Genomic DNA, 14287 nt, shown 5'->3' on the forward strand with positions numbered 1-14287 from the left:
CAAATTGGGAAAGGAAATTTAGATTGCACGTCCCTCGCGTAGTTTTATTTTCTTGTGCAGTGTGAAACAGCATCAGTCTAACTTTGGTATTCACCTGAAGAAGGCTTAGCTGGGAGAGCGGCTGGCAGCTGCTGCTTGTCCAAGGTAAGCTTGCTCTGAAAAGGCGTCAATTCCCAACAGCTCCAAACCAAATAATTTGCTTGAAACAAAACCAAATAATTTGTTTTGAAATTTTTCACATTGCAGTACACCCAAGATACAGTCGTGCGCTTGTAGGCATGCTAATACCAGTAGGAACTGTACCATCATGCTGGGAGGTGATGAGATACCATGGCAAGGGCTGCAGGGAAAGTCAAAACCATTTCTAAAAGGAGCGCTCTGGGAAGATTTGCTTCTAGAGAACTTTCTGTCGCCTGGCCTAGTCACAGCCCTGCCGGTGGTTATCTTTCCCCCTCCTGAAGCAGAGCATTATTTAAGATCATTTTTACAGTAAGAACAACCATCCGCTGGAACAGTCTCTCCAGGGACACAGCAGAGTCCCTGTCACTGGAGGTTTTAAAGATGCAGTTGGAGAGGGTGCTAGGCAGATAATCCCATCTAGGGTCCCTTTCCCAAAAAAGGCTGGACCAGGTCATCTTCCGAGGTCTTTTCCAACCTGGGCTGTTCTATGATTCTATGATTTTGGAGATACTGAGAGACTGAAGAGACATTTCTTTTCCAGGATCACGCAAGTACAAAGAAGTTTTGTGAAGTCAGAAAGGTCTCTATATTATGATCGATTACCTCCATATGGAATTCTTATCAAAAATAGGGAATTATATGTTAAAGGGTTGACTCAATGCACCATGAATGCTACTATCAGTAGTATTAACACAGAGCAGATGTACTCACTCTGCAGCTAAGGCAAAAAGACCTCTTCTTCCCCACTTAAAAGCTTAATCACCATTTACATACGTCTAAACAAACCCCCGATCTTCTAGAAATTCTATATGTAGCACTGTAACCCTCCATGTGTGCATGTATATATATATATATATATGTTTTTAGATGTTAGCCATCTTTTATTTACCGTAACAACTTGACCTAGGACCTCTATACTTGCTTTTTTTCCTTTTTTTTTTTTTTTGGTCCAAAGTACCCTGCCAAAAGATAACGTGCCGTTACCAATTAGGCACCAAACACATGGCGGGGGGTTGGGGAAGAAATTAAATACTTCCAAATACATAAACAATGTATTTCATAAATAAAACCTAGTTCCCTCCTGACCAGTGGGTTTGGTGTGAAGGGGAAGCATTTGTGGCCAGGACAGCTGAGAAGAAATTTAACTGGCTCAAGACAGTGGTGAAATAACCCAGGTGATACAGGGGCATAAAACTGTACTTCTCAGGATACTGGGAGGCTCATAAAATTAAGGATCTCGCAGTACTGTGTGGAAAGGAAGACAGAAGGGGCTAGGGAATGAAAAATTCTCTTTTCCACACTGGTAAAAGGTATTTTCTCTTCCTGGTATGTATCCTTGTCCCATCAAACAGAGGTCCCTCCCACACAGACATTTTACCGGCTCGTTGACATTTACAGAAAAGTAATTCTGCTCCTCTGACACACAAAATCTGTCACAAGAAACCCCTTTCCCAGACACGTCCTGTTGCAACAAAGCTTTACACAGAGCCTGGCATAGCGAGCCTGGACACAGCTATGGCACCAAGAAAACCACTGGAGGTTAATTTTAATACCCAGCCATTTATACTTTGGAAGAATTTGCTGTAGAGATTATAAGGCATCCTTTAGGGGTCAAGTTGTCCACGTTAATACAGAATTTCAAAGCTGAAGTCATTCCTACTCATATTTTTGCTAGTACATCAAACATTTTCATAAATATGATAGGCACAGACAGGATTTTTACAACCATCAATCTGTCTTCACTGTCAAACGCATCAGCTGCTTTATCCTCAGCAAAAAAACTTCAGCACGGTTCTGCGGCTCAGTCTGCTGCCCCAAAGGACCTTGTTCTTCAGCCACAGCTGGAAGGACAGATCTGCCTTTCAGGATTCCAGGCAGCAATTTTTTTTTTTTTTTTTTTTTTTTTAGTTTATTCCTTTTTGATATCAGCTGCTTTTTCTCTGTGGGGAAGATACTATCTTCTTGACATGCAAAAGTCCAGACTGCACATCAATGTATGGAGAATGGAATGAAAGTGTAGTATCAGCAATGATGTATTTGACCCAACCCACTGCTTACATCCCCAACAGTCACGCAAACCATGCCCATTATACACTAGGGCGTACTGCCTCCATGTGGCAGAATATGCTTCGGACATTCTTTTTTCTTCCATTTCACACAACCCTGAGTGGCTATGAATTTTGGAAATAGTTTTGGAAACAGAAGGAGTAGAATCCATACATTACTTCTGTGAGGAAGGGCAAAATGGGGATGAAGAAATTAATGCATCATATTAATAACAGTGTTTTTCACACAAATACTCACCAGGAACACACAGTAAATTACAAAGGCTATATATATATATATGCATATATATATAAAAAGAATGCTTTCTCAAATGTTTATTACACGATGAAAGAAGACTAATTGAAAAAAAATTCACATCCTGAACTTGATCAAAGGGGACTGATTGCTCTCCGGGCCTATTAGCTAAAAGCAAGATTGAAAGAGTTTTGAAAAATTACATAAAACTGTATCACATTCTTTTTTCAGTTTGTAACTGGTTCGATTCAAACTTGACCAGAAGACCACAAAAGTTGCCTTAGCATTAGACCAGCTATCTGATTCAAGTAGCACTAACACTGTGTTATGAGTACAGGTTTTTCCCATGACTAAAATGGAAATACGTTGTGAAATTGGTGTATTTTCTTCCACACCACACTCATCCCCACCCCAAAGCCCCAACCTCCACCTACTTTACCAATGCTGTTAGATACAAGACCTAAAGAAGAGAAGAAACAAGACAATTATTGTTTTGCCCATTTGCGTCTTTACATTTCAGTCTCTACCAGCTGACCACAAGTGCATTCCACCTCACTGTGAACAAGGTCTTCATATGTAATTTCCAGACTGGAAAGAAGTGACATGGTATGGCTGAAAGGGTTTTGTAAATCACCAGTGCCATAATATTTAGGATTTCCCTCCTTTGGTTAAGACATATTATGATGCTCCTCTCAAATCTCAATCTTACTGCACAACATACACAGTGCAAGGGGGTGTTCAATTTATGGAGAGATTTTTTTTCCTTTTTCTCTTTTTTTTTTTTTTTGAGACAGTGCAAGGTCTAGAGACAGCGTGAGAATTTTAAGATTAGGGTGTTGCAGGGTGCTATGCCAATTTTAGCTTACATTTCACTGTATAAACATTTTCCTGTCTCTGTTTGGTATCCAGCAAACAATCCTATTAGAAATTTTCCAAACGTCCGTGTGTTTTTTCTCTAAGTACTGTCCATTTCAAAACTTTGCAAAGTATAAATTAGTAGCTATACATCTGTTGTTGTTGCTCTGTTTGAACCGGTTGCTGTCCTGACTGCTGTTGTGTTGGCTGTGCCTGGGGCTGCAAGACATCAGTCTGAGGCACTGACCTCCACGTCAGAGGATGCTGTTCCGTTATCTGGTTCCCTAAAGGAGCAATGGAGTTCACCAAGGTGGTCAGGTTTATAAAATGGGCCACAGACTGAGGATTGGCTGCCTCTGGTTGCGGCTGGATCTGAATGTCATTTTGGCGGTTGTGCAGCATGGCAGAACCACTGACGGTGTCAAACGTCACAGTGAGAATTGAGTTGTCCAGCTGTAACTGGCGTTCAGGTGCAGTCAGATGGCCCACAGCCACTGGCTGGAGGTTTGTGAATTGGGTTCCAGCTGCTGTCGTAATGGGGGTAACAGTGATATTTGTCAGCCCGACAGAACTGGAAGGGGCTGTGACATTTGGGTCGCCAAGGGTCACCACCACCTGAGAAAAAACAGAAAGGTCACCTGAACCTTGTATCTTGCAGCTGACTAGCAAATATCAAGCCTCAAGAAAGATCACCTGAGTGCTGATGGGCTCACGTGTTGCTACTGCCAGCAAGAGAAGTCATACACACAGAAGGGAACACAGAAAGCTTGGAACATAACAACTTCCACATATAGAAATAAGAAGGTAATGGGAAGGAGGCATATGCAACAAGCAGCCGAATTAACTTTCACACTTTCAGTCACAGCTTCAGCGAGTTAGTGGTATCTGGCAAACAAGGAGATGGTCACACCAAAGGAAATGAAAACAAGCATGAGGAGTTCACTGGTCCAACTCCTTTTTAAGACTCTATTCATCTTTATAGCACCACAATTTATCAATTTAGCTCTAAATGTTCCGATCGCCCTTTTCTGTTTGCTATTAGGAAAAAGGAAGGGTTAACCCTCTAAGGAATGCCTGCTACCCATCACCCTTCTACTGGAGCTCACCTGCTGGATGCTCTGTACAGCTGAATTTGTCTCATCTCCAACATTCCCTGTGAATTCACCTTCCTTCTCTGTGTATTCACTGAAGGCAGGGTCCTCAGGCACTTGAGCTTCCTCCTCCTCACCTGACTTTTGTTTTCGTTTCTGGCCACGTTTAGGAGCTTTCATATGCTGTTTCCCTTCTGGTAATTCTCCCTGTTCCAAGGCTAATTCCGGCTAGAGCAACACATTTCCAAAGAAAACATCAGGTCATTTTGCCTAGTGTAGTTCCAAGTAAGAGACTAACACCTGAAGTTGGTTTACTGTTGATTCTCAAGTGAAGAAACAAACATTAGCAAAAACCTGATTTCAGGGAATGAGACCTCACCTTATAATTACCTCTGTTTTACCAGCACCCATGCTATGCAACAGATCAGCTTGCATCTGCTTACACCTGTGAAGCTGGGGCTGACTCTCTAAAAAAGCACATTCCTTGCCCATCAGCCTAGATCCAGCTATGTCATGGACCAAAAAAAGTGAGGTCCTCACCTCACCCTCCAGTAGGCCTGCAACCTAGCTGCCACCAGAATTCTGCAATGATGAATTTACCTGAACAATCCCAATTGAGGAGGCATCAATGGTAGTCGTCTCTGGCAGCTGCTCTAAGTCATCAATCCTCACCGAAAGAATCTGTAGACAAAGAGGTATCAGTTGGTGGACTGCAGCAGTGCATACCACAGTCAAACAACACATCATTGCCCTCATAAATCCTGTCACAGAGCAGAAAGGATGTAATCTAACATTTTACACATACCATTTAGTACAAGGGATTTAACCGGGGCTATTCTTAAAATAACCTTTTGGCATATAACCTTTTCCTTATTCCTGAAAACCAGCGAAGTTTAAAGACAACAGTAGAAGAATATGTTTGTTTTCATATTCTAGACAGAACACAACCCACTGGGAAGTGATGACTTCTATAGAAGACAAACTGTATTTGAAAAAAACCCTATTATTTTAGCATTTCTATTTATAAACCTATCAACTGTGTCCTACTCCATTATTTTCAGCCGAATCTATACATCTCAGCTCATCAAAGAACAGAGAAATTGCCCTCTGGATTGCAGATATATAGCTGCTTTTCTCATCCAAAAATCAATAGACAAAGGTTTTTGTTGACTTCCTTCCCAGTCATCATGATAAAAAAACGTTTACGGCAAAGCAATACTAATGATAAACTGGTAGTAAAAAAAAAAGCCTTAAAGAGAACGGACAAGCCTTAGACAACCTAAACAAGAAATGCTGAGGAGAAACACAATAGTTATTCAGAAATTTTGAACACAGAAAAGGCCCCATTGGGGTCAGACAAAACATCCCTCTAATCCAGATTCTCTGCAGTCAGCATTCATCTTTGATACTAAGAATAATTTTGTATTGTCAGCAGATGTTGCCGTCACCTCTCTATTCACCACTTCTTTCAGATCACTTCTGAATACAGAGAACGCAATGGGGAAAAAAGAATCAATTATATTCACTAATGGATGAAGACAAAACATGAAAAAATACACATTTAAGCTGCAGCAGAAAAATAAAAGGGATTTGAATTATCAGGAGGACTTAAATTTTAAGGGCTGACAATCAGATATGTTTACTACTGAAACATAACATAATGTAAGGGCTGATTCAGTTAAGCACATGCGTAAGACACTACCTAAAATTAGCCCCAAAAGAACAGGAAAAAAGAGAGAGAGAAAAAAAGGTAATTCCTTTCAAGTCTCTGAAGGCCATAAACTTTCTTTACCAGAAAAAAAAAAAAAAAGTAAAAAAACCCCAGCGACCCGGACCACCCCACAATCTACCTGCCAAACTCACTCACCTCTGGATGTTTACGCCTCATATGTCGACTCATGGATGCTCTGGTAGAAACCTTTGTCCCACACAACTGACAGCTCTGGGCTTCCACCTTATCATGAGTGAGCTGGATGTGCTTCTGCAGCATGTAATCAGTGACATATTTCTTATCACATACTGAACATGTCCACTGTTTTCCTACTGGTGGCAGATGGAAGGAAATGCTGTTAGCAACAGCCCCCAAAGATGAGTATCATATTGTCAGCATCTCAACAAGAGAAACAATTTTATGTTGGTAACATGATGTGTAATGCTAGTTCCAAGACTGGCAAGCCTAAAGCAAGCCTAGGAACAGAATTAAGATATTGTCTTTGGCTGCTGTTTTTTAGAGGATTTACCTGTATGAATCAACTTATGAGTCTCCATTGTATTTCTCTCACTAAACGTCTTGCCACAGAGCTCACACATGAAATCTTTGATTCCTGCATGAAGAGCACATTGAGTGTCAGAGTGAAAACGGTCTAAGGTATCTGGGACAATTCTGAGTCTCATATTACTAAAAAAAACAAGTAGAAGAAGCCCAGCTTCACCAGCTATTTTTATCTAAGCCATGCCACAATATCTGGAAGAAAATGTATCCAAGTGAAATTGATGCGGGAGGTAAAATTTTCTTTTGGGAAATGAGAACCAAAAGAGTTAAACAAACCCAACACTCCAGACCAAAACAACTTCTCTTAAAAAAGTAAAAAGTGAAACCAACTAAATTGTATATCTTAATTGTATAATAGGTGGTTCTGGCTGATGAGAGGACAAAACCTCACTTTTCAAAAAGCAGAATACCCTTTTTTTTTTATTTTACTAGTGTTCCTCATACTCTCTGACTGTTCTAGACAAGAGTTCTCTCAGGAATCATTTAACTGATTCAGTGCAACTCTTGCACATATTTAGAGACCTCACCTGTGTGTCTTTTGTAATGCTTCAGCATGTTGACTTTCTGTGCGAATTTTCGGTGACATTCTTTGCATTCGTATTCTTTAATCCCTTTGTGAAGTTTCATGTGGTGACGAAGCGCATGTTTTGTTTTCATTCCTGAGAGACAAGAGGTACAACATGACAATTAGTCCATTGCTCCCAACTTCGGAGGAGAACTCAGGATGACCATGTTGTTAGCCAGCCAAGAGCTCTATGATTATATTTGCTGTGTGTCCACAATTGCCTATTTTTAATTGTTTAGGTAGCAGTACACATTATCATTATTTTAATTCCAGGAAAAAGATCTGGAAAACATTTGAGTAACCACCGAGGAAGAAGCAAAACAGCAGGGACAAGCAAAGACAAAACATCTTTAGATATGTCAGACTTACTGCCTTCCACTAAAGTACCAGTTCAGATTTGTTCAAGTTAAAATGTGAACAATTCAAAAAGTCAAAGGAACTTTGACTCTTAAGGCTCTTACAGAGGGAAATTACTCTCTCTCTTAAGCCTGAAAACATCCTAGAATAAAAAAATTAACTTCTATTCACTTTTGTGAGGCAAATGCATTGGAACTCAGTCAGGCCAGCACTCTTCAATCTGACAGAAACAAATTTTATGAAAATCAGATTTGTCTTACAGACCACGGAATTAAATTGTATAAATTAGGGGTATTTTATGTAACCGTAAGGCTCCAGTTTCTACCTCTGAAAAATGCAGGATTTACAGCACTCCAAGGACTGTCCCAATATTCTAAGAATGGAAGTAGTTTTAATTCAGATATTCACCTGCTATTCAGTATCACAATTAATGGAAAACAAGGCATTAGACATACCTTTGCCACATTCTGCACACAAGTATTCTCGGATATTATCATGGACTCGCATATGTTCTTTTAACATGTCTTTTCTAGCAAATGATTTGCCACATTGCTCACAAGCATGACTTTTTACACCTTAAAAATAAATTTAAAAGACAACATAAACAAAAAAATGTTAATGAAAAATGTGCATCTCCTAAAAACTGACTAAACTGGTGAGTTAGAGGGCAAAAGTCCACCTGCGTTGTCAATCACATCTTTCATGCATATTGTAGCCCAGACTAAATGAGAAGACTTTGGAGAGAGAGAAAGCTGGCTTTTTGTGTAAGATCTGAAAAAAAAAGATAAAGCCTGAGGTAGGAAAATACTGAATAGCATGAAATAATAATGAGCTGTTAAAAATGATTTTGCAATAGCAGTTTTCAGCCTGTGTAATGGTGAGAAGGTGGCATGGATAAGAATTTGGGGAAGAACAGAATACAGAATTAGGATTTTTAGTAGGTGAATCCTGCATCATATCAACTAGGAATCTGGATTGTGTGCCTAGACCAAATATCTTCATTAATACCACCTGCTTTAGAAAACTGGTGTCCCCTAAAAGCATAAATATAACACTTATCTTACTATAACTTTTAGAAAAAAACCCATAACTTATTTCCTCCTGAAAAACGTAAGGCAGGCATTGGCAACAGACATTTCTTTTTAATATTGATGATAACAAAGAAACACAACATTTTTACCTGTATGTATAAGCTTATGTCTTTCCAGATTTCCTATACTGTTAAAAATCCTTCCACAGATTTCACATGGATGGATGTATCTGAAACCAGAGAGACCAAAAACTGTGATTCTTTTCTTGAGACAGAGCTGGTTTTCAGGCATCTCTGTCACTAACTGTGTTTCATTTGGTAATACTAATTACTACAGAAGTTAATTGAAATGTAAATGCATTTTTAAAATGAGCCTTAAGAAACCCGTAAGTTCCCTCCAAGCTTGGAGCAGTCTGGCATTGCTACATCCTCAAATCATAGTTTTTAAAAAACATTTACCAAAATCATAGATTTATACTTTCCAAAGCCCAAACTGGGAGGCTGTTGACTAATCATCTGTATGAAGTGAATCACGAGCGATAGATATTTCAAGCTTTTAATAAATCTTTTAACACCCATTATCCAGTTTCAGATTTTTTAGTATAGGCCAATTCTATAAAAGCGTCAGGTGGCAGAGCCACTGTAACTTCAACAAGATAGCTCCTCTTATCAGTCCAACACGTCATCTTACTTCTGCACATTAGGGTCAGGCAGGTTCTCTCGATGAATGACCATGTGTGCATGGTAAGTTGCCTTCAAGGCAAAACGTCGGTTACAAATGCTACAGCCATAGCCTTTCTCCTTGTGCACGTCCATTATGTGCTTCAGGTACTCCTTCCCTCTGCCGAAAGTCAACTGTGGAATGAACCAATAGTGAATGAAAGGGGAAAAAAGTCCTCGGGAACAGCAATGATCTAGTAACACATTACCGGCATCTAGAGTCAGAGCTAGTAGACATAAATATCCTGTGTATCACTAGATGAAAAATCTGTGAAAGCTGGATTTAGGCCTGAGCTTCTTTGGCCATTACAAGGAAGTTGCTACAGGACATCAGTTAGCTCATGTGGAAAACTAGCTTGAGACGGTATCCCTGCTTCTTACACTGCACAAGTAGAGGACCTCCAATTATCTGTGCACTGAGGCACAGCCTTGAAGAGAGCCACATCTAACCTCCACTAGCTATCAAAGCAAGGATGCCACAGATGGAAAAAAAAAAATCTTTGGGGCTCTAGGGGCTTGGTAAGCTCTAGTCTGCATAGTGAGCTTTAACACTAGCTCCAGAAGAGTTGGTATTTGGAGGCACTGCAGGGCAGTGATTCTATCTCAGCTCCTGGAAGTGCTACAATAGACGGGTGCTCCACTACTTAGCTCCCTGGGCTAAGTAACCCTGCATATAGCATATATGCTCCGACATATCAGGGCAAAGTGCTATAATGACATTATCTTCTGCTCCAATTTTGGAACTAGTCGGGGTATTTCTGATCTGCACAGTTTGGTGAAGGTGTACTTTGGGAAGAGAGAGAGAGATATTCTTCATAGCTCAGAAGAGGTATTTCGCTAAGACTTGTTCATATGTTCTCCCTTAGGAATGCGTGAACAGGTATTTTCAACCAAAACCAGCCTTCCCGTGACATCACAGGTAACGCTCGTTTTCCACAGCTGTTGCCTTACACAACTGTTCACTTCACAAACACCTACAAAAGCACTAAAAGAGCTTTCTAATTTGAATAGCACAATTGCCCTCATTTGAAAGCGTACAATTTTATACGTATCAGATGTTAGAATTACCACACTGAAAGCAAGCACGCGATGAACTGCTGTGATACCACATCTTCTTATGCTTACTGACATTAACTTAAAATCAGTTTGCACTTAAAACCAGTTCACAGATAAGAACAGAAAACTGAAGTATCATCATCTCCATGTCTTTGAAATGAAGATAAGCTAAGCACTTTCACTGCATTAAGTGTAGACTATGAAATAAGCTCTGATTTCCAAGGACGAAGTCAATGGCTTAACTACCAAAATTCTGCTGCCCCTGTCAGTTTGGCCAGTTTTGCTGTTCTCACTGATTGCTTTTGCATCCCACCCACACCAGCACAGCATGCCTGCCCAGTGAGGGCACAGAATCCAAACGAGCCTTAAGGACCCCATTCTTCCCCATCACTTCATTACAAAATGGCAAAAGCCATGCAGTAAGATCTTTAAAAAGCCTTCCTCTCTCAGCTCAGAACCAAGTAAAGTATGTTCCAGCGGTACTTCTAATGCCATCCCGTTAGTAATAGAGCAGGGCAAGAATAAGCAGTCACACTGAACATAAGCAGCACTCTTCACCCTCCAAACTGGATATCCACTAGAGAACCATCTAATCTCATCAAAATTAATCAACTTGTGGACTGTATAATTCAGCAATACTGTAACAATTTTAATTTGTATATGATTAAAAGGTAGAGTAAGATTTGAATGTTCCTTTATTGTTTCTTCCTCCAGTTTTGCTTGCTTGCTTCATTGCACACAGGTAAGCGTATGTATGCGGATTTCTCTCTGTAAGTGTTCCGCATTCACCTTACAGAACACCACCTAAAGTCTTATGGAATAGCATCGCTTCATAGATTAGTGGTAACAAGCACTGCAGAAGCAAGCAGACCTGTGGACTGGCCTTCTCTTTGTGAACCCTTAAGTTATTTAAAATTCTAAATGATTTATAGACATCTCCACTCCCTCCCCCTGTCCCAAGACAAGTTAATTTGAAAGTATTTAAAGCTACCTGGCACCTTTTGCAGCTATACTTGTGAGGCTCAGAATCTGCACTTTCATCAGAGTTGTCATCGTTTTCCTCTGATGAGATTCCAATTTTACCAATGAACTCTTCTCTCTGGTGATCATCCATTAGTGCTATGTCCTGTGTAGGGTGGGAGAGAATATTCTGTTTTAATAGATTAAACTTCTTTTCCAAAAGTAACACCTAGTCAGCTTTTGTTGCCATGCAGACTTGCATTAACAATTGCCGTAACATTATTTATTTAAGACATCCTCCTGCTTCAGTCAATTCAGGTAAACAAAGTTCCTCTGTCCATAACTAAACAAGGAATATCTGTTTATCCAAACAAGTAATACTCATTTTTTTGTGTATAAAAGGAACTTTAATGTAAACAGAGACTCAACTGGTACAGTATTACATCCATAAAAGCATCTTTATGAGCACCACTGAATGATACAATTGCCTTTCAATTCAATTCCTTACAATTCAGTCTTCACCTAGTTACATCAAAATAGTCTGGGTCTCATTAAGCACTATTAACGGGGGTTTTTTTGTGAGTTGGAACATTTTGATAAAACCAGGTAAGGAACTCAATGCACAGGCAGTCATGCTGGCATATACAAGAGAATCACAATCACTGGCATGGAAAAGGCAGGAAGAGTTACTTCTCTTGTTTGTTTTTTTCCCCACAAAGAGAGGGGATGACAGTAACCCCTCAGCCCAACCAAACTACAGCTGGAACAATACATCTGTCTGCAGCCTTCCTGTTAAGCTATTCTCCCTGCTTTAAATTGAGCAACCTCTGCGATTCACCCAAGGTCACAGAGGTGGTTTTTCCATAGCGTTCAGAACAGCATTCTGCAGTGGTAGCTGAAATAACTTCAGATATGATTGTCCACATACTCTGTAGCAATCCAGATGCAGAAACAGAGCCATGGGTAAATCAGACCACAACTCATGCTAGGCTGCTGTAGAATCATCACTGCACAGCGTACATAATCACTGTTGCGTTGCCAGTATGAACACATAGCTGCAACAGTCTCAAAATATCTATCGGTAAGTCTATGTGTCTGCTAAGTAACATGCCTTTTCTAATAAATTGTTAACACAGTACCTTAAAATGGACATGAATATGATCTCTCAACACATCCACTCTGAAAAATTTACGTCCACAGATTTCACAAGTGTATTTCTTGTCTCCATGTGTTAAAAGGTGTTTGTTCATATTGCTCCTACATGAAAATACCTAAAAGAAAAGGAAGGAAGAGGTTTTTTTAATCATGTCCAGCAGGGCTACACTTCTTTGCAAGTTATCCAATGGATAGCACAGAACATATTTCCTGTCCTGTTTTATTCATTCTGGCCAGAAACATGTTGGAGCTCCTGTTATCCAGCCAGCAGGCTACCTCAGAAATACCTGGCACAGCAAAATACAGGTGCACAGTTCCAAGGAACTGACTGAAATGGGCCATTCATCAGAGGCGGACTTCTAAAAAAGCTGCAGCAGAATTACATAGGGTAGATGTAGAAATATTTAGACAGCGTCTTTTGAATCATGAATGTTCCACCTATCTATAAAAAGACACCTCCAAAAATCTACCTTCATTGATACGTAACATATCCAGAGGATCAAAAACAAAGGTCTACACACCAACATAAGAGTTGCTCAAGTACATCTTGCACCATGAATCATTAATAATTTATAAAATCACTAGTTAAACCCACAGCAACTTAAGATCATGAACATTAAATGCCCAAATCCTACAGTGCCATGACTACACCATGAATTCACTTTGATTTCTAATAGAAAATTATGCACAGAGTCAACTCCAGCTGTTTACATTCCGGTAGAAAAACTTCACTCTAAATAACAGAAGCCATGAGGTTTCACTGATAGACACAGTGACCACGTTACACTCCACATTGTGGTACGTGTCCTGAAAAAAAAGTCTAGTCTGAACTTCAGTTTTGTTCTTATCTTTGTCAGATAGCTGACACCTATCAGCTCTGACTGCCCATGGCCACAGTGGGCTTGGATATATAATGGAGCTAAGGCAGTTTAGAAAGTAATGTCTTGGCTGGGCAACGGGGCTCTCTGGTAACTAACCACGTGCCTGTTGAGTTGCGAGGTAACCTGACTTGGCACGTACCTCAGTGCAAGTCATTTACCTTGCCCTTTGGGCAGGCTGTCTGCCTATTCGGGTAGGCTGCTGCTACTGTGGTTTAATACACAGGTGGTAACTTGTTATGCCACAGTAACTCGTTTGGAGGCGCTGGGTTGAGGCACACCGTACCTCTGCAGTATCCTTGGAGCTACAATGCAGAGCTTCACACGGCACACGCTGACAAAGACGCCTACCTTCCCGCACACGGGGCATCCTGAAGGCTCCTTCTTGTAGCGAACCATGTTTTCCGTGCTGTGCTCAAAGTCTTCTCTTTTCACACGCCTCACCCCTTAACAGAACAGTCCCCATCAAAAAAACCCAAAAAAACAATAAAAAAAACCCCAACAACATGGTTTTCCACTCCAATCTGCATGCCCTTTCAGGTGAATACTGCAAAGAAGAGTGAAACACTGGGAAGAGCCTCAATGCAGAATTTAACTGCTAACAAAAGGATAATTTCTAAATTAAAACGGTGTCTTAAGAATATAAAAGCAGTCTGCCAAAGTGATGTATCATGGCTTATCGGTTATTACACCAATAGTAAAGTGCCTGAAAACAGACATTTATTGTCAACACCTGGAAACAGGCAGATCTAGTAGGCCTTGGCATTTTGATCAGATATCTGGCCCAGAAATTCCCCCTCACAGTCTCCAAGGAGAGACGCAATCATCCAGCATCATCTTTAATGCTCCATGAGGAATTCAGACCTC

At 40.3% G+C, this 14287-nt stretch overlaps 1 protein-coding gene across 9 annotated transcripts in view; it reads right to left on the reverse strand.

Moving 5' to 3' along the window:
- Positions 1 to 1102: 1102 nt before the first annotated feature.
- The window catches only part of PRDM15 (PR/SET domain 15), a 37145-nt gene continuing 23960 nt past the window's right edge, over positions 1103 to 14287 (reverse strand). For 8 of the 9 annotated variants that reach the window (XM_035896399.1, XM_035896402.1, XM_035896401.1 and 5 more), the window contains 12 exons: positions 13772 to 13866; positions 12527 to 12658; positions 11419 to 11553; positions 9343 to 9506; positions 8802 to 8881; positions 8077 to 8196; positions 7227 to 7358; positions 6668 to 6751; positions 6295 to 6470; positions 5028 to 5108; positions 4443 to 4655; positions 1103 to 3951 (listed from right to left, as the gene is read on the reverse strand). In XM_035896399.1, the coding sequence (XP_035752292.1) occupies positions 3475 to 3951; positions 4443 to 4655; positions 5028 to 5108; positions 6295 to 6470; positions 6668 to 6751; positions 7227 to 7358; positions 8077 to 8196; positions 8802 to 8881; positions 9343 to 9506; positions 11419 to 11553; positions 12527 to 12658; positions 13772 to 13866 (1889 nt within the window). In that variant the 3' untranslated portion in view covers positions 1103 to 3474. The remainder of the gene's footprint in view (positions 3952 to 4442; positions 4656 to 5027; positions 5109 to 6294; positions 6471 to 6667; positions 6752 to 7226; positions 7359 to 8076; positions 8197 to 8801; positions 8882 to 9342; positions 9507 to 11418; positions 11554 to 12526; positions 12659 to 13771; positions 13867 to 14287) is intronic. The other variant, XM_035896400.1, reaches the window with a different exon arrangement.

The sequence above is a fragment of the Egretta garzetta genome, unplaced genomic scaffold, assembly GCF_000687185.1.
Source record: "Egretta garzetta isolate BGI_Z169 unplaced genomic scaffold, ASM68718v1 scaffold45, whole genome shotgun sequence".
Taxonomy (NCBI): domain Eukaryota; kingdom Metazoa; phylum Chordata; class Aves; order Pelecaniformes; family Ardeidae; genus Egretta; species Egretta garzetta.